This window comes from Bos indicus, chromosome 4 (genome assembly GCF_029378745.1).
Source record: "Bos indicus isolate NIAB-ARS_2022 breed Sahiwal x Tharparkar chromosome 4, NIAB-ARS_B.indTharparkar_mat_pri_1.0, whole genome shotgun sequence".
Lineage (NCBI taxonomy): Eukaryota > Metazoa > Chordata > Mammalia > Artiodactyla > Bovidae > Bos > Bos indicus.
Window position 1 is genome coordinate 117,096,534 of NC_091763.1, and position 20,500 is coordinate 117,117,033.

At 52.4% G+C, this 20,500-nt stretch overlaps 1 protein-coding gene across 4 annotated transcripts in view; it reads left to right on the forward strand.

Moving 5' to 3' along the window:
• The window catches only part of DPP6 (dipeptidyl peptidase like 6), a 960,318-nt gene that overhangs the window by 888,883 nt on the left and 50,935 nt on the right, over positions 1 to 20,500 (forward strand). For all 4 annotated transcript variants that reach the window (XR_011566384.1, XM_070788461.1, XM_070788459.1 and 1 more), the window contains exons 13-16: positions 3,005 to 3,112; positions 4,854 to 4,945; positions 5,679 to 5,726; positions 7,092 to 7,210. Coding sequence is in view for 3 of the 4 variants with exons in the window: in XM_070788461.1 (XP_070644562.1) it covers positions 3,005 to 3,112; positions 4,854 to 4,945; positions 5,679 to 5,726; positions 7,092 to 7,210 (367 nt within the window). In the remaining variant the exon portion in view is untranslated. The remainder of the gene's footprint in view (positions 1 to 3,004; positions 3,113 to 4,853; positions 4,946 to 5,678; positions 5,727 to 7,091; positions 7,211 to 20,500) is intronic.

The following is a 20,500-nucleotide window of genomic DNA, read 5'->3' on the forward strand; positions in this document are numbered from 1 at the left end:
TTTGGTGACGGCATCTGAATGGTTCCTGCCCTGCGGCTGGTGCGAGTCATGCTGCCGAGGGCACAGCGCTGAGTGACCGGGGCCGCCTGCCATGCGACTCCAGGTCCCTGAGATGCCCGGGGTGCCAGAGTCAAGAAGTGGGAGGCTGCGTGGGGGCTGCTGCGGGTGCCGAGCTGGAGGCGGAGGAGCAGCTAGTGGATTCCGGGCGCCCCCCGGGGAGATGGAAACCCGCCAGGGCATGTGCCACATGGCGAACGTGCCCGAAGCTGCGGAGGGTTTGCTTTTATGAACATGTCTTCGTTTGTGTCGTCCTCGGCTTTGTAAGGAATGACTCTGCTGGAGCAGCCATCTCCAGGATGTCTCAGTGAAGACAGGGAGAGGGTGTCTGGGTCCCAAAGCGGGGAACATGGTGGAGTCCTAGACTCTGTGCCTGGGGCGTGGAAGGGCTCGGCCATTGCAGGTGGGGAGCGGGGGTTGCGGGGGGCCAGGCCTCCCACCACGGGCAGTTCCTGTCTGAGCCGGAGGAGGGGGGATTGACTTAACTGAAGCAGGGTGCAGTTTGTCTCCTCATGGGCAGAGCGCTGTGGGGAAGCCAGGGTCAGAGGGTCCCCTTCTCACCGCTGCCTTCCCAGTTCGATCCCTGGCTCGGGAAGATCCCCTGGAGGAGGAAATGGCAACCCACTCCAGTGTTCTTGCCTGGGAAATCCCATGCACAGAGGAGCCTGGCGGGCTGCAGTCCCTGGAGTGGCAGTTGGACTGAAGCGACTGAGTGCACACGTACACTCCTGGTCAAAAGTCACTGCACTTTCCCACGAAAGACATGTCTGCGTGAGAAACCAGGTCTCAGCAAGGCTCAAAGGCTGGTCTCCCCCTTCCTGCCAAGGAATGTTCCCAGGATGGATGTGAAGACGACATGGCGATGCGTGGGGCCTGCTCAGTGTACAAGCGAGGCTTCGGGCCAGGATTAATTATTTATTACATTTACTCATAGTATTTTTCTCTGCCAAAAGTGCAGACAGTTCCCCCCGCCCCAGAAAACAGATGCAGTATTGTGGTATCCATCCTGCGGTTGGCAAATAAAAGTGCCTGTAAAAAGCCAGATTTACTGCTGGGTTTTCCCGTCACCTCTATTTTTAAATACCATGCTTCCAACTCTAAATAGAAAAATAAATATTTGCAGATTAGAGGTTTCATTTTACTGCAAATATTCATGAAGATTAAATGTCACTTTAATCACATGTTGGTTTATTTCTCTGGGCATATCACATTTGCATGTGTTCATTCACCACGGGGAAATGAGTTCTTCTCCTGCCAGCTGGGGTTTATTTACCATTTGTTCCCCTCCGCCTTAGCGTGGATCTCCTCGAATCAGAAAATGTATGTTGTGGCCGACTAATTGGAAACCTTCAGGCTGCAGCTTCACAGAGGCTGGGGTGTCGCCCCCCAAAGCGAAACCCCTTTCTGCCCGTCCAGGCGACCGCCAACCTGAGGGGGTGCAGCTGGGCACCGAGCGGGACTCCTCAGCTTTTAGGGTTGGGGGCAAACCAAGATGCAGGCACACGCTCCAGGCGCCGGCTTTGAGTCCAGCCTGGAATTCTCTCCCCCAGGGAAAACTGGGAATGCTGGTTTTGTCTCCAGGGGAAGGAGACAGTGCGTGCGTGGTCCTGCCATTTGCAACCCCATGGACTATGGCCCTCCAGGCTCCTCTGCCCGTGGAATTTCCCAGGCAGGAATACTGGAGTGGGTTGCCATTCCCTCCTCCAGGGGATCTTCCCGACCCAGGGCTGGAACCTGAGTCTCCTGAATTAGCAGGCGGATTCTATACCTCCCAGCCCACCGAGAAGCCAACAGTGACAGAGGATCCAGGAAAACGTGTGCTGCCTACCGAATGGGCGTGGGGAACGCCCCGCTCCTTCAACAGCGGCTGGGAAGCACAGTGATACCCAGAGAACACTGTGCTCCCACCCACGTCGTAGCACACACTGGAGCTGTCCTTGTTTGCTGGGCTTTTTTCCTTTCTTTTTTCTTGTCTCCATGGTGGGCTATTCAGTATGAGGTAGATTTTATTGAATAAAAGGTCAAAGGATGGAAAGAATAGAATCCATTTTTAGGCAAGATCAGGTTTGTGCTTCTTCAGAATTACGATCGTTAACTCCTTGGATGATAGAAACTAACTTTTTTACAAAACAGAAATAGACTCACAGAGAAAACAAATTTATGTTTATCAAAGGGGGCGGGGATAAGTTAGGAGTTTGGGACTAACATATACATCCTTCTGTATATAAAATAATAAAGACCTCCAATACTTTGGCCACCTGATGCAAAGAGCTGACTCACTGGAAAAGACCCTGATGCTGGGAAAGATTGAGGGCAGGAGGAGAAGGGGATGCCAGAGGACGAGATGGTTGGATGGCATCACTGACTCAATGGACATGAGTTTGAGTGAACTCTGGGAGTTGGTAATGAACAGGGAGGGCTGGCGTGCTGCAGTCCATGGGGTGGAAAAGAGTCGGACACACCTGAGTAACTGAACTGAACTGTACGGCACAAGTAACTGTGTTCACTGTCTTGTAATAACCTATAATAGAAGAGAATCTGAAGTATATATATGTACAGATACACACACATACATAACTGAATCACTTTGTTATACCCCTGAAGCTAACACGACATTGTAAATCAACTCTACTTCAGTTTTTTAAATGGTTTAGCAAACACCCCTGGAGAATTTTTCAGGGCACCCTGGATTCCATGGCCCCAGATAAGTGGGGAGCCTGACCCTGCACTTCCCGAGTGCTGAGCTGTCGTCTCTGAAGTCCTCACTTTCTTTTAGGAAGCTGGAGGTTTGACACGTGATTCCCAAGGAGAGAAAAGGCCCCACATAGACTTTATCCCTGTTGGAAATAACACAGGAAGTGTATTTCAAGACGTGTTTATCCTGGTTCAGCCCTCTTGAAACCAAATGAAGCAGTTCATAGACTTAAGCAATGGCTTCTGTCTGCAGAATGAAGAGCCAGTATTCTCCAAGGATGGCCGGAAGTTCTTCTTTGTCCGAGCGATCCCGCAGGGTGGGCAGGGGAAGTTCTACCACATCACCGTCTCTTCCTCGCAGGTGAGCTCCCCGGTCAGGCGAGCCCCTCCCAGCTGAGCCCCCCTATCGGGTGAGCCCTCTCCCTAGGTGAGCCCCGTCCCAGGTAAGCCCCCTATTGGGTGAGCCCCCTCCCAGGTGAGCCTCCCCAGTTTTTGCTTAGCAAGTGGGATTGGCCCCCCAGGGCCAGGGCTGAGTGCACTTGTCACCTTCAAGGTGTGCAGAGGGGAGCAGGGCCCCAAACTGGAAGGTGGCTCCCCTGTGGGGCTGAACAGCCCTGCTGAGCCAGCCGTGCTGAGTGCGCGGAGGTGGCGTTCACCCCTCCCGTTACCGCTCAGGAGCGTGACACGCATGATGCTGCTGGTGACGTCAGGGGAGACCCTGGGCACTCTGTTGGGTCTGAGCCCAGGACACGTAGCCCACTGTGTCCTGGAGCCCGGTCAGCCTGGCCTCCCTCTTCTGGGTCCTGGGGGCCGGCCCCGTGCCCTCGTGTCCCACCTCCACCGTCAGCCAGAGGCACTGCCGTTGCCTGCGCTGGAGCTTCGGGCAAAGGGCCGAGGGTCACTGATCGGGGAACGGGGGAGCTGAATACAGTGCATTTAGACAGAGCAGGCCGCCAGCAAGTCCGCCCCCTGCAGGGGGGGCACCCGGAGGCCTGCCCCCTCCCCACAGGGTGCTCCCCGGGGCTGCCCTTCAGGGACCCGCTTTTAGGAGAAGCGAGGGCTGCTGTCCTCCACCTGCACCGCCCTAGGCAGATGGGTCCGCGTTGAAGCAGGTCCAGAGCTGTTCAGGATCAGGACATGTGAATGAAATTGTTTTTTAAAAAGTTCTCAAAAATATCCCATGACTGTAAAGTAGATTCCTATTCATGGTATGACCCCAAGGGTAATCTCCAAGGAAAAGTTCCAAGAATGCCCCAGATTGAGTAGCCTTGATGGGGCAGGCTCCAGGGCTGGGTGCCCACTAGTCACCCAGCAGGAAGCATGTTCCCCCAGGAGAGCTCCTCTCCAGGGACCCTCGGCCCCCACTGCCCTGTGGGTCCCCTGGCCCCCGGCTTCTCCCGACAGGCCCTGACCCCACTGGCTGTCCCTTGTCCCAAGACCACCCCTGGGGTCCCTGCTCCCAGGGCACCCATGGCTCACGCCTTGCGTCTCACACCCCGGCCCTGTGGGGACGGCCACGTCTTTCTCCATGTGTTATGGTTTAAACTGTCAGTCATTCTGCTCTGGGAGGCACTTGGAGATAGACCGTGTGTGCAAATGTGCAACCCGCAGGAGAATGCCTTCAGACCATCCCTGTGACGAACAGCCATGAGAACCAAGGCCAGGGTGGCCTTCGCCGCCTCCACCCCCTCCCTTCCTGGCTTTATTCTTTCTTTCCCTGCCATGTCATATCCACTTCCCCGTGTTTGTCTCCTCTCTCCTCGTCCCCCTATAGTGATGACCCACGAACTAGGTTCACAAGCTGTGAAGGAACGCTGTCCCCAGCCTATGAGACACTGGTGGTTAAGATGCAGAGCTCGCAGCAGGAGTCGCTGGCGATCTAGTCTCGCCGGCTGATGAGCGCGGTGACCAGGAGTCCTGCCCGTCACAGCAGCACTCAGAGAATCGGGGATGGGCAGAGGAGGCCAGGGTGGGGCAGGAGGAGGGGCCACCCCAGGGAGGCCCTGCTCACCACCTCGTGTCTGAGGGTCCCGGGGCTGAGAAGGGAGGCTGCGATCCAGCCCCTCCCCAACCCCGCACCCCCGCCCCCGCCTGTGTTGCAGCCCAACAGCAGCAACGACAACATCCAGTCGATCACCTCCGGGGACTGGGACGTGACCAAGATCCTGTCCTACGACGAGAAGCGGAGTCAGATGTGAGTGAGCGGCCTCCTGCCACCCCACATCCTTCTCCGCTCGCAGGGCCCTTGGCCCCGACCCTCCCCGTCTCAAGGCCCTAGCTGCCACCACGCCACGTCCCGAGTCACCGGGTCCTAGCAACAGACGCTGCCGGGCCTGCAGCCATGCGGGGCCCTGAGCCTCTGCTGGCTCTCGGGGGTGGGGTCGGGGAGCCAAGGGCCTCCCCAGCAAACGTTCACTGCTTCCCCGCTTCTGAGAGAGAGGGCCAAGACGGAAAGAAGTTATGGGACTTCCTCCAAACGGTCGGGGCCGGTAACGTCAGGACCTGGGGCTCCACTCAGGCAGGAGGGACGCTGCCACCCTGCCTGCTCCTGGACCAGAGCCTGGGTTCCCGCGTGGGGTCCCGGGCGGGCATGGGCCGAGGAGTCTTGGAGTCGGGCTGCGTGTCTGGACTCCCGGCCCTGTGAAGGATTCCCGCATCCAGACCCAGTTGTGCACCCTGCGGCCGAGCCCTGGGCGGTGCGGGCACACCTGGGCCAGCGGAGGTCTGCCCGGGAGCGGCGCCTTCAGCCCGTGGGAGTGTGGCCGTCCCCTGCCGCCCACGGGGAGCTGGCCCCGGGCAGGAAGTTGCCAGCTGTGGGCCCTGAACAGCGCACGACCCCTGGGGGGCGGCGGGGGGCGGGCCTGACGTGCCAAGTACCAACCTGCCCGGAAGCCAGCTAACCTCTGTGCCCCCGCTGATCTTCACAGCTACTTCCTCAGCACGGAGGACCTGCCAAGGCGGCGCCAGCTGTACAGGTGCGTCCCCACCCCACTCCCCACTCCGCACCCTGACTCCCCAACCCCTCTCCCCAACGCCGCCCACCCGCTCGCCCTCTCCCCACAACCCCGCCCACCCGCCCGCCCTCTCCCCAAACCCCGCCCACCCGCCCGCCCTCTCCCCAAACCCCGCCCACCCGCCCGCCCTCTCCCCAAACCCCGCCCACCCGACGGCCCTCTCCCCAACCACGCCCTCTCCCCAACCCCGCCCCCACCTCCCCGCCCTCTCCCCCGCAACCCCGCCCCCCCCCCCCGCCCTCTCCCCCCAACGCCGCCCACCCTCTGCCCCAACAGTGGGGCACCGTTACCACCCCCGCCACGCTTTCCAGACGGGAAGGAGGTAGCGGCTGGTTCCTGCCGCCGGCTCAGGGCCACCTAAGGGGACTCCGTGGTGTGAGGCCCCTGTGGCCTGGATGGTACCTGCCCCCCCGACCCCGTCAGGTGCACGGCCGCCCCTTCCAGCCGCAGAGTAAGGGCTGCACAGGGGGGTCCTTTCAGAGGTAGAGAAAACTTGGGCACATCCCTGCAGTCACAGGCCCGCTTGTCTCCATAGACAGGTCACCTCTGCTTGTCCACCCGGATAATCCCATCCGTCCCATCCCATATTAGCAAAGGGGGATGTAGACTGGCCACTCACCTGCCTCTGACTTGTCCTGTCAGGACGCTGTCCCCTTCCCACCGAAAGTCTTCGGCCCGGTGGACGGTTTTCACGTCCGGACGCTTCCTGTGCCAGCAACTCAGACCGGGACTTCTTCCAGTGTTCTGAAAGGCATCTCGGTGTCTTGTAGCCTCTGATAACGCCTGTTGGCTAAGTCTTCGGGGCGTTAAATCGTGCTTGATCAGCAAGGCCCCGAGTGACAGCTGCGGGTCGCCCGCTCCTGTTCTCGGCCCCTGAGTGAGCAGCTCCCTCCCGCTCACTCGCTGGTCTGGTCGTGGGGGAACCTGGAGCCCAAGCGCTGCAGTTTCAGGAGCCCCTGTCTTGCCCTGACCCGGTGGCAGGCGCTCCAAGGGGAGTGAGACCCCAGAGCGCGTAGATGCTGCTCCCAGAACGCTGGTCGCCTGCTCAGAGGGACACAGCGCTGGAGACAACACCCCACACTCTCCCACCAGGACCCGCCCCGCCTGGGTGACCCCCAGAAGCAGCTGTGCCCGGGGGCCCCTGTCCTTGGCGGGGCAGGGAGAGCTTGTGACAGCCAAGCCTGGCACCGAGGGGGTCCCAGCAGGGAGACAGGCAGGGAGACAGCGCCCCCAGACCTCCCCTGTAGGGGAAGCCGGCGGGCCCCTCGCAGGGCTGGGACTGAGGGTCTTGCCCGAGGTGACCGCTCCTGCCCGCCCTCCCCGCAGCGCCAGCACAGTGGGCAGCTTCAACCGGCAGTGCCTGTCCTGTGACCTGGTGGACAACTGCACCTACTTCAGCGCCTCCTTCAGCCCCGGTGCCGACTTCTTCCTGCTCAAGTGCGAAGGTGAGTTCCCACCGCCATGGGGGCGTGGGTCGTTTTTAGCCGCTTTGAGGAGCTCCGGGACCCCCAGGACAGGAAGGGCCGCCGGCCGAGGACATCGGCTCACGGAGCAATGTTCCTGGATCACCTCTGTCTGGAGCATTGCTGATGTTTTACATCTTATAAAGGGTTACAGTTTATCAGAGTTTTCTCCACATGCTATGCCGGTTAACCCTAAAATTCACCTACATTTTCCTTTAAAATATATATATATTTATCTTACACATGGATGGACGCAGATCATCTAAAAAGGTGATATAACATTTCAAAAATTATTAAGTATATGTAAAGATTGAGATATAAAAGAACCCGGAAAATAAACTTCTGTTCCTAGGACCCAGTGCATAGATAATTTATCCCATACTTCAAAAAGTTCTTGATCACACCAGTCAGCATACACAAAACAGCAGGCCAAGTCCCATCATGGACAAAAATGTTTGCATCTTGTCCTCGTGTCTTGGAAAGATATGATAGGAACCCATAGAAAAGTAAGAGATAATAAATACAGTTGTAACAAAATATGTCTCAAGGAAGAGCTTGATCTACTGAGATCATCTCTTGGAGGAAACTACTCTGAGGGCAAGAACGGACCAACACCAGGAGCAATTCGATCCCAGGGTCTCAGGTGAGGCGTGAAGAGCCTTCTTCAGGCTGTGATAGCCTTGATGGCCACTCAGTAGCTTGGGACCTCGTCCTCTCTTAACAGCGTCACCGTCTGAAATCTCAGCCCCTTCATCACCCGAGCGCATTCCCAGACACTGTCCTTGGATGATGTGATGGGAAGAAAATGGCATGTTGGGTGGGGGGTGGGAGAATCTGAGCTACAACTCCAGGTCCCAATCGCCTGGAAGCATCCTACCAGACTCCTCTTTTCCCATCAAGACCTGTTGCCCAGGGCAGGACCTTTGTGAAATTAGGTGTTGGGAACATGCAGAGATGCGCAGAGCGCAGGGACTGGGGAGTGTGGTCAGCAGGCCCACCAGGAGTGGGAGACGGGGGCCGGACGGAAGCTGCAGGACCAGAGATCTGAGTCTTTACCTCTAGGGGAGGATGTGGCCTTACGGTGTGGAAGGTCGTGATGAAATACAGAATGGAAACGGAAGTCCTAAAGAGGAAGTCCCAGAAATACTGACTGGATGGGAAAGGTGACAGAGCCTCCCTCAAGGAAGGTCTCGAAAAGAAGGCAGATGTCATTTTCCAGAAATAGGTGTAAATTCGAGGCAGACAGTGAGCTGGGGGCTTCAGGCTCTGTGTTGTCCCTGGCCAAGGTGGTCGTGGTTTGGGTCTCGTTCTTGGGTTCTTGCTAACATTCCCCAGAGGATGAGATGGTTGGATGGCATCACCAACTCAGTGGACAGAAGTTTTAGCAAGCTTCGGGAGTTGGTGATGGACAAGGAAGCCTGGCGTGCTGCGGTCCATGGGGTCGCAAAGAGTCTGAGACGACTGAGCTACTGAACTAACTGAACTGAACTGAATGTTCACCAGTGTGCACTCCTGCTCGGTTCTGCAGGGTCTTCTCACAGCAGAGCTCAGTGGGAAGGGCCTCATGTGAGGACGGCAGGCTCTCGTTGTCCAATCCCGCGGACCCCCACCCAGGGTTGAAACTGAACGGCTCTCCCAGGACGTCTGTGGCCCTGGGTTTGGGCACAGAAGCTCCCGTGTGCAGGCGGTGGACATAAACATGGCGCCCGAGTTGGGAGGCCCCTTGGAAGCGTGTGGAGGTCACTGGACATTCATTTGTGTGCAGATTTCCTGTCCTCCTGCTGGCGTCCGTCCCGAGTGGGAAATAACATTTCTTTTTATGTTTATGCTCCAGCCAGTCCAGGGACTTATTTTCTTTATAGGGCTGCCTGTATGGTGGTCTGTGGATATTCCGGGTGAGGAGATGGCTCCTCAGTGGCCACTGTGAAGGAAAACAGAAGCAGAGAGCCAGTAGGGCCGTCCCAGGTCACAGACAGGACTCGGCCCCCGAGGCCCCCGTGAGCTCAGCTTCAGAAGCACGGGCGTCCCTCCCCACACATAGGCCTGGACCCACCAGAGACAGAACTGATTCGTAGAGTTTGAAGGATAGGAGACCTCAGAGACCGTCTGACCTGATCTCAACCCCCTGCTGCATCTTATTAAGAAACTTAACTCTTAACTGATCGTGGAGTTGTCACCTCAGGACTTTTTGAATCATTGAAACGTAGTGTTAGTCACTCAGTCGTGTCTGATGCTTTGCGACCCCATGGACTATAGCCCACCAGCCTCCTCTGTCCATGGAATTCTCCAGGCAGGAATACTGGAGAGGGTTGACATTCCCTTCTCCAGGGGATCTTCCCGACCCAGGGATTGAACCCAGGTCTCCTGCATTGCAGGCAGGCTCCTTACCATCTGAGCCACCAGGGAAGCCCAGTAGATATAACAGTAGATCCCAATGTGTAGCCCACAGGAGCGTTTATTAACCTCCGCGCCCTCTCCTGCTTGCTTCTTCCACACTCCAAAGCCACTCTGGTAGACTTCTGTTTGTTTGGCCGCATCGAGTCTTGGTTGCGACACCTGGGCTCTCCGTGTGTCCTGCAGGACCTTGGTTATGGCACAGAAGCGAGCTGTGCTGTGCTGGCTCTGTTGCTCTGCAGGGCATGTGGGATCTTAGTCCCTAACCAGGGATCTAACCTACGTCCCCTGCATTGCATGGCAGACTTAACCGCTGGACCACTTTTGTAAACCTCTGAGCAGCATTTAACTGCTCCTCCCCCACTGCTGCAGGACTCTACTATGTAGGTAAACTTAGCTTCTCAGATGTAAGCAGAACAGCAACTAAAATCTTTCCTTATAAGGCTGAGGGGAAATGTAAGGGCAGCTGAATGATTCTCTTGGGTGAATTGGGAAAGGAAAGTCTGTGGGTGCTCCCGGGCTCAGAAGTGTCCGGCCATCACGTCAGGAACCATGGATGTTCACCTTGGTTAAAGACTGTGGTCAGAGGATTTACTAACTAGTTCAGGGTGCACCCTAGCCACTGAAATAGAGGCCCAGTCAGAGCAGATGCAAGCTCACCCACATCCGTACGTAAGGGCTGGGTGTCGTAGCCACGTGAAACAGTGGCAGCCCCATGTAAACCTGTTCTTCTTCCTTTTCATGGACCTTCCATTATGACGGTTTCTGGTAAGCTTATCCGATGTGGGTCTGTCACCTTCACTTATGCTGCAGTGCCCAGCGGTGGAATCCCATCATGACTGATCACAGCTCATCAGTAGCTTGCAGTCAGAACTTCTGTTTAATTAGTCCTCTGGCATATAGTTCTTCTCCTTGTTGTTGGTGTTGTTTGGCTGCTAAGTCATGTCCAGCTCTTTGTGACCCCATGGACTGCGGCACACTAGAATCCTCTGTCCTCCACTGTCTCCCAGAATTTACTCAAACTCATGCCCATTGAGTTGGTGGTGCCATCCAACCCTCTCATCCTCTGCTGCCCTCTTCTCCTCCCGCCTTCACTCTTTCCCAGCATAAGGGTCTTTTCCAATGAGTTAGTTCTTCACATCAGGTGGCCAAAGTATTGGAGCTTCAGCATCAGTCCTTGTAATGAGCATTCAGGGTTGGTTTCCCTTAGGATGGACTGGTTGATCTTCTTGCTGCTGTGGTAGACTTTGTCCATCTTCCTCACTGTAGCGTTTCATCCTGTCTCATCATTATGTACTTTCTCCTCTAATTGTTCATTCACATTTCCTCTGTGGTTTCTCAAAGATTGCCACTTTTATGTTTCTTTATAATTTTTAATTTTTATTATGTGACCACTTTAAAATATGTACATTATTGTTATACCTTTGCACACTGTTAGATTAAACATAGGCTAAAATAGAATATAAGTAAGTAAAGACTTGGAAACATTTGCAATGTGTATATCCACTCGTTACCTGGCTGGATCCCATCTATCAGTGTCAGCATTTATATCTAAATGGCATGGGTTTTAGGCAATCACTTAATACTTCCATGAGGTACAGGTGTAAACCGTGTTCAGTAGAACTTTGTGGAAACTCACTTGCATATTTAATGTAGGGATTAAGTTCCTTTCCAGATCTCTTGGGCCTGGCAATGAAGCCAGCTGCATCCAAATGGTTGTATTATGATACAACATCTTACAATAAGATCAGATCTACTCTAAGGTATACCAGCAAGCCTCAGTTTACATGCTGAGTTGGTCCTCTCAATGACCCTGTGAGGTAGGTAATGGAAATAGTCGGTATGTGTCCAGCTTCTTACATGTTGAAAAGTACATTCCTATAGTTTAATACTCGACGCCCATATTCCCATGTCTGACTCCTTGTAATTTATACTCTTAGCACAAATAGATCTGCGTAGAGTGCTCTATGCTCAGTGTTCCACACACCCATACTTTTGCCTGGCTGCCCAATGACCTCCTGTACACTCCCGGATTTCTCTCAGGCAAGAGTTGATGTTTATCCCCTGCCAGGAGCGTTGAAAATGTTAGTCACTCAGTCATGTCCAACTCTTTGTGACCCCATGGACTGTAGTCCCGCCAGGCTCCTCTGTCCGTGGGATTTCCCAGACAAGAATATTGAAGCAGGTAGCCATCCCCTTCTCTAGGGGATCTTCCCAACCCAGGGATCGAATTGAAAGATTCTAGCTCCTTGGAAGGAAAACTACAACGAACCAAGACAACATATTAAAAAGCAGAGACGTCATTTTGCCAACAAAGGTCCCCAATAGTCAGTGCTGTGGTTTTTCCAATAGTCATGTACAGATTGCAGTTGGACCATAAAGCAGGCTGAGCACCAAAGAACCGACGCTTTCGAATTGCGGTGCTGGAGAAGACTCTTGAGAGTCCCTTGGACTGCATGGAGATCAAACTGGTCAATCCTCAAGGAAATTAGTCCCGAATAGTCATTGGAAAGACTGATGCTGAACTGAAGCTCCAATACTTTGGCCACCTGATGTCAAGAACTGACTCATTGGAAAAGACCCTGATGCTGGGAAAGACTGAAGTCAGGAGGAGAAGGGGAGGACAGAGGATGAGATGGCATCACCGACTCGATGGACATGAACTTGAGCAAACTCCAGGAGACAGTGGAGGACAGGGATGCCTGGTGTGCTGCCGTCCATGGGGTTGCAAAGAGCTGGACATGACTGAGCCACTAAACAACAACAAGAGAAGCCAGTTGCCGGGGACCAGCCCCCGCTGATCCAGGGAATTCGAAGCGGGGACGGCGTCAGCGAGGATCAGGAAACAACTGCTTGATTAAATGTTTATTAAGGATATAAAGAGTGGTGAAATAAGGATAGCTCAGCGAAGAAATTCAGTGAAGAAAAGAGGCTGAATAAAATTCCAAAGCAGGGAATTTACGTCACCTACGAAGGCCGCAGGCGTCCTTCCGTTCTCCCGAAGGAGAGGAGACACTAAGGCCTCCCCGGTCAGATCTTAGAAGCCCAGGCAAAATTAGTAGGCTTGACGAGCTTCCCTGCCTCAGAGGAAAAGTTCAGCTAGAAGGTGAAAGAAAGAACAACATGGGGAGACCAAATTTCGGTGAACAAAAAGGACATACTTTATTTTCCAAAGTAGTTTTATACCTTAAGTTGTGCATAGAGGGTAATGGGGGAAGGGGTAGAGTCATGCAAAGACAGCCGTTCCTGATCCTTATCGAAGCCAGTCTTTCAAACTTACCATATGCAAAAGTTTAGGTGATTTACATCATCTTCTGGCCAGGAGGCCTGTTAACATTAAAAGAAACTTATTTTTCTCTAAAGGTGATTATTCTAAAGTCAGGCGCCAGCCTCCAAAAAGCATTGGAGAAAGTTGCATTCCTATAGGGCAAAAGTGAGGTGGGCTCAATCAAGAAAAGAATTAACTCAAGGGTCCAAGGTTACAAACATTGAGGCAACTGCTTACATTTCTATACACCCATTATATCAATCAATACACCGCCAAGGACACAGTAGGTAACGGATATGGAGACTTAGCAGCAAACATTGGCCCAACAAGTGAAAAACCCTTCACCAATACAATTTCTAATCAATCTTTTAACTACTCAAAGGAATCTGTGTTTAGACAGTTTAGAACATCTCCTGCCTCTCACAGTTGGGAGGCTCTGAACAATCACATGTGGCCGGAAAAACCTATTCAGGCAGGCTAGAGGACTTCCAAAGGAGTTTGTAGGTTGAAACACTGTCACACCCAGGAATTGTTAACTGGAGCTGTAAGCTAACTCTTTTTTCAGAGAGAGGTAGTGGGGGACAGCCCCCCCATAAAGTCAGAGGTGTAGGTGAGAGCACAAAGCAGAAAGTAGGCAGACTCTGGTTTTGGGGGTAGATGCTCGAGAATTTCCAGGGAGACTCCTGAGGCTTGATCCCGCCTTTGCGTATGCCAAGCCTCCTTCCTCATGACCTTTGCCAGGGGCGGAGCTCACTCCCAGCAGCCAGTGTCTACATGACCCCTCCATCCAAGACCACCTGTCTTCTCTGATGCGTTCTCGTGGGATGTGTTGAACGCTGACCAGATAAAGTACATCTGTGTCACAATAATCAATATATATGTGCTTTATAAATGTAATTACACTAGAATATCATAGTTATGGTTTAGGGAGAAAATCTAAAACATTTCCCCTGCCTTCTTTGATCCAGACAGGTGTCTGTGTACCTCCAACCAACCCATCTTCCAGAGAAAAGGCTACCTATACATCCATTCTAAGAATTTTTCTTTTTTAGTTTTTTAAATTTCTTTATTCTGGGTTGCATTGCATCTCCATTGCTTCGCACAGGCTTTCTCTAGTTGTGGCGAGAGGGGGCTGCTCTCTGCTGTGGTGGCTTCTCTCACTGCAGAGCGCAGGCTCTAGGCACGCAGGCTTCAATAGTTACAGCACGTGGGCTCAGGAGTCACGGTTCATGGCCTCCAGAGCACAGGCTCGGTGGTTGTAACACCTAGGTTTAGTTGCTCCACGGCATGTGGAATCTTCCTGGACCAGGAATCAAACCAGTGTCCCCTGCATTGGCAGGCAGATTCTTATCCGCTGCATCACCAGGGAAGTCCCGTACCTCAGTTTTAAATGGTTATAAATTTTATTTTTTCCAGAAAAGAGCTTTTTTTCTGATATATATATTATAGTACATTTGAAGTCAGAAAAATAACTTTTGAAATCAGGCTTAGGATCATAAACTTTAGACAAGCACTATTTAATAGAAACACAAAATGAACCACATAGATAATTGAAGTTTTCTAGTGCTTATATTTTAAAAGTAGAAACTGTAGTATTAGTGTTAATACTATATTTTAATTTACTTAGTATAGTCCAAACATTATTTCAACAAAAAAAATCTACGTAAAAATTTTAAATGGTCATAAACTTTAAATCCTGGCACATTGACACTTCACTTTCTAAGACGACTTTCAGCAACCTCTGCACCTCAGATTTTCTATTTTTGGTTGTCCAACCCTACTTTCAACTATGACACAGCCCTGAACAGCAAGTCAGCATCAGCATCTTCTGAGTCATTACCATTGGTGTCAGCAGTCTTCTCACCAATAATGCACTCTCATCTGTAAATATCTAATTATCATTCACATTTATGTTTAAATGTCTTATTTAGTCAGTTGCTCAGTCATATCCAACTCTTTGCGACCCCATGGACTGCAGGACACCAGGCTTCCCTGTCCTTCACCATCTCCCAGAGTTTGCTCAAACTCATGTCCATTGAGTTGGTGATGCCATCCAACCATCTCATCCTCTGTCGTCCCCTTCTCCTCCTGCCCTCAATCTTTCCCAGCATCAGGGTCTTTTCCAATGGGTCAGCTCTTCACATCAGGTGGCCAGAGTACTGGAGCTTCAGCTTCAGCATCAGTCCTTCCAGTGGATATTCAAGATTTATTTCCTTTAGGATTGACTGTTTTGATCTCCTTGCTGTCCAAAGGACTCTCAAGAGTCTTCTCCAACACCACAGTTTGAAAATATCAGCTCTTCAGCTCTCAGCCTTCTTTATGGATCAACCCAGTATATTAATATTTGCCTCAAGCTCTATGGTAGGAAAAGCAGTGGGAGATATTGGCAGGAAAGCAACTGGATCCTGAGCACACTGGGAGCTGGGCCATGAGCAATACAGGCTCAGAGGCCATGACAGCAACCCCGGCCACTCTCGCTGTCCTGAGCCAGGCTGACGTCGCACTGAGAGCAGCAGCAGCAACGGGTGAAACTCCGAGCTGTGTTTGCCTGGCGATTCTAGCAGGAGCCGCACACCGCACTCGAATGGGCAAGAGGCTTGCTCCATCTGCCCAGGACCCTGCCCTGCCCTGCCCTGCTGATGGTGTCTCTGCTCCTGAGGTGGCATCTGGACTTGCCTTCCAGGAGCATCGCCTGTGACTCTCTGTAAAGACCCCAGAGCACGTCCCATTTGCAACTCAGGTTTTAAAGCTGCCTGGACCCTTCCCTCATCTGTGTTCTGTTCTTGCTCCCATCTTTGCTACTGGACGGTCCTTTCCAATCTTCTAAGCTGTCACAGCTATCCCTTCCCTGAAGGATGCTCTGATTCACACCAGCCAGCCCTGTGGAAGTTTTCTGAGCTGCTGTTTTTTTTTTTTTTAACTTTACAATATTGTATTGGTTTTGCCATACATTGACTTGAATCTGCCATTGGTATACCTGTATTCCCCATCCTGAACCCCCCTCCCACCTCCCTCCCCATCCCATCCCTCTGGGTCATCCCAGTGCACCAGCCCCAAGCACCCTGTATCATGCATTGAACCTGGACTGGCAATTCCTTTCACATATGATAATTTACATGTTTCAATGCCATTCTCCCAAATCATCCCGCCCTCTCCCTCTCCCACAGAGTCCAAAAGACTGTTCTACACATCTATGTCTCTTTTGCTGTCTCGCATACAGGGTTATCATTACCATCTTTCTAAATTCCATATATATGAGCAACTGTTAATATTCTTGATGATTCTTTTAAAACCCTCTTCCTGCTGTGCCCGAAACCCCCTCTCCTTTCTCTTTTCCATCTTGGAAATCGACACCGACTGCTTCTTGACTCTGACACCAACTCAGTCCCTGCCCCATCCTGCGTCCTCCCCCACAAGGTCACCCATGACACTCTACTGAAGTCTCCTCCTCCCAGAGTTGAAAGCCTCTGACTCAGAGAAGAGGGGTGAGCAGGGCAGAGCAGGCCACGAGGGCAGGGGATGGAGGAGTTCGCATTGGTCTAATGAGAATAGTGGAAAGTGAAAGACAGATTGAGGGGAACGGATCCATGGATCCATGTAAACGCTGCAGTGTAAGGTAGCCCTGAATAACATCACACGATTGCACAAGCACACGCCTGGAAGAGTGTCTAGTGGGAGAGCTTCACCAACAGGCTGGCTTCTTGAAGAAGAAAACGTTTGTCTTGAGAAAAAGCAGAGCACTCTCAACAAAGGGAGGAGTCTAACCAAGAATCAGAAGCGTGGATCGGACTCACAGGTTTGTAGAAATACAAGGATGGGAACAGCATACAAGGTGGGGGTGCCACCAGGCAGGACGGGGGGCGGGGGGCCAGGTTTCCGGAACCTTACACGCCCTGCTCAGGAATTTAGATATCAGCTGGTAGGCTAATGTTTGCACTGACTTTCATTTCTCATATAACTCACTTAATGGGCTTCCCTGGTGGCTCAGCAATAAAAACTCACCTGCATGCAGGAGTCACAGGAGACCCAGGTTTGATCCCTGGATTGGGAAGATCCCCTGGAGAAGGAAATGGCAACCCACTCCAGTATTCTTGCCTGGAGAATCTCATGGACAGAGGAGGCTGGCGGGCTGCAGTCCATAGGGTCATAAAGAGTTGGACACAACTGAGGCGAGTTAGCATGCATGCATGCATGACTCACTTAACAGAATGTGTAATGGTGTCATAAACATGTTAAGTCAGATACAAAGCAGGTTTCTGGTGTGCAGCCACATGTATCTAGCAAGAAAGCCTCATGTGAACGGAGGCAGGTCTGAGGTGGCCAGGCCACTGCGAGAAACCTTGATCCAGCTGCAGCGATGTGACTGCGGGCGGTGTTTACAGAGTCTTCAGCTGTGCGAATGAAAATAGAGAAATGGTGTTGAGACTGAAATAAAACTTCTCCTTTAACTCTACTCTCTCATTCATTTAGAGTCTATTTTTTTTATAGACTGACTTCATATTGGGAAGTTATAAACTACACTGTAAATTTAGAAAGTGAGTTTATACTAACAAAATACAGCTGTTGGCTATCTGACGCATGGGAGTTCAGCGTTACCTTCTGTTCTAAACAGGGGCCGCTGCTGAGAAATTGGAAGTCCCCTCTTGGTGTATCAGGGAGCCAGTTACGAGGTGGCCTTGGCAGGTGTGTGACTCAGGGAAAGAGCAGCCGGATGTGAGTGTGTGAGGGTGGACCTGGACGTGCCCCCTCCCCCGGGTTGTTCTTGGAGTCACAGCATAAGGACAGGGCCACATGCGTGAGGGCCGCTCCAGCGCCACGCCCCACAGCCCGGCATCCGGCCTTTCTGAACCTCGGTCTCCCTTTCTGTGAAACGGCTTGTTTTCTGGGTTGTGTTTACATTTAAGTAACTGAGTGACTTCACTTTCACTTTTCACTTTCATGCATTGGAGAAGGAAATGGCAACCCACTCCAGTGTTCTTGCCTGGAGAATCCCAGAGACGGGGGAGCCTGGTGGGCTGCCGTCTATGGGGTCGCACAGAGTCGGACACGACTGAAGCGACTTGCAGCAGCAGCAGCAGCGTCTCCCGGAGCCTGTGAAGTGCAGCATCACCCCCGTTAGTTCTTGGACAAGTGACCGCAGCCATGTCGATGTCCAAAGCCCGCATGGAGCACCTTCATGCTTGTCTAGCCCATTAGCTATGCCAACACCCAGCTTCACAGTCCCAGCAGAAGCTTTGAGGTGCTCCAATAAGTTAGAAGTAATCTTTTGTTTCACCTCAAGCAGGTCGTTTCTCAGACAAAAATAGAGACAGAGAAATTCTTGATCTACATGGGTCCTTATTTCTCATCAACTCCAGAATTCTCTGTCCCAGTTTGGAAAGCCGGTCATGTGACTTTTTAAAATTGAAATATAGTTGATTTACAGCGTGTTACTTTCTGCTATTTGGTGAGCAGTGATTCCGTTACACTCATATATATTATTTTTCATATTCTTTTTGGTTTATTGCAGGATGTTGAGTGTAGCTCCCTGTGCTGTAACAGTAGGGCCTTGTTGTCTATCCATTCTGTATGGAACAGTTCGCATCCATCTGCTCATCCCGACCTCCCAACCCTTTCCTCCCCCACCCTCTCTCCTTCGGCAACTGCAAGTCTGTTCTCGGAGTCTGTCTCTGTTTCCTAGACAGGTTCATTTGTGTGGTGTTTTAGTTTCCACATATGTGACATCATATGATGTTTATCTTTCTGGCTTACTTCACTTAGTGGGATAATCCCTAGGCCCATCCATGCCGCTGCAAATGGCACCATTTCATTATCTCTACGGATGAGTCGTATTTCATTGTATGTGTATATGTAACACCTTATCCATTCATCTGTGGATGGACTGCTTCCATGTCTTGGCTGTTGTAAATAGTGCTGCTGTGAACACAGGGGTGTCTCTTTTCAAAGTTAATATTTTTCTGGGTATAGGCCAGGAGTGGGCTGCTGGATCCCTGTGGTAACTGTTTTCAGTTCTCTGAGGAACCTCCAGACTCTTCTCCACGGGGCTGCACCAACTTCCGTTCCCGCCCACAGGGAGGAGCGCCCCCTGTCCCCGCCCCCTCGCCAGCACTCAGTCACGTGGTTTTGCGCTTACACGTCATCACGTTGAGTTCTCCTCATCACGTTGAGTTCTCCTCGGCGCCGGGCGAGGCCTCTGTCCTCGCGTGTCTGCAGGATGCGCGTTTTGGAGGCAGGTGCACACCGAGAACCTAGGAGGCCTGCGGTTCCGGCTGGGGCGGGAGGCCCCGCGTTTGTGAGCAGCCTCACTGCCCCTGGCGCTGTAGGAGGGTGGGTGCGGGAGGACCTCCCTTCCGCGGCTCCCGCCCTGACCTGCTGGGGCCTCCCGGCCGTTGGCGCTCCTGCACCGTCCTTGCTGTCGGCCCCTGGCTCTCACCGTACAGCAGGGACCACGGGACTCTCCGTCCAGAAAGAAAAGGACACGCAAAGAAGGAGAGGAAGCCGTGCCATCCATTGAGGAGAATGTTTCTGAAGGTTCCGGATCACACGCCGTCACATCACAGCCCAGAGTGGGTCCTGAGACTCAGAGCGCTCTCTGTGGACAACTTTGAAGCTTTCTTCAATCACTGGTTGACAAACAGACCTCGATGCTCTGGAATAAAGCCTCTGAAATCTAGACACCCCTGATTTAGTCACTGAGAACACAGGCAGAGCCGAGTAGACGTTGTAAAGGGAAAAAAATCTCTCTTAAAGGAACAAAGCAACAAAAAAAGCCTGCTGAAGGGTTGTTGGTTCTGTTTAGGAAAACTCCTTCTGAATGTCTCTGCATTTCGGTGCTAATCTCTGCTGAATTTATATCCTCATTTCAGCAGGTGGCAGTCGCTTAGAAAGTTGCAAAACATGTCTCTTTCTAAACAGTCTCTTGAAATGAGGCTTCTCACAGGTTCAGTTGAGACTTTCCCACTTGGTGCGAGTGGGCGCATTTTATCTGTTTTCCTTTTCACAACAAGGAAGCTTGCAGAGACTGGGAGCCTCTTGTCGCTGTAGCTCATTTCCCTGCAGGTTCAAACCTACAGCCGGGTCTCCTCACCTTCTGCGGCTGCCTTCGGGGAACTGACCCCTGTCTCCAGCTCCAGAGTCTTAGCTGTGCAGAATAAGCTGCTGGCGGGAGATTTTGGCATTTCTTTTCAAAAAGTAAGAACGCATTATGTCTGTCCTTTAGCACAAATGAAATTCATATGGAATAATTGATTAGGAGGCCTTGCAAAGTAGAATGCAAACCATCTGTCTGGAAAAGCAAAACCTGGCTGGTCTCCCTCCCAGGAGAGTCACGGCGCCCTCACGCCCCACCGGGAGACCCCCCCAGACGCATTCCGACCTTCCCCTCACGGGTCCACGCGGCTCAGTTAAGAGCAGCTACCAGGAACACTAAGAGCACGAGAGGGTGCCCGCCTGCAGGACTCGTGTCTGCGGGAAGACACGCGAATGGAAAGGTCCCCCGGGGTCAGAGCTGCACCACCCTGTGCGAGGGCCAGGAGAAGCCGGAGGGATTCCCCAACTCTGTGCCTGGGACGTCGCTGGAACCACCGCTGGAATGAGACGCTGCCCCTAAC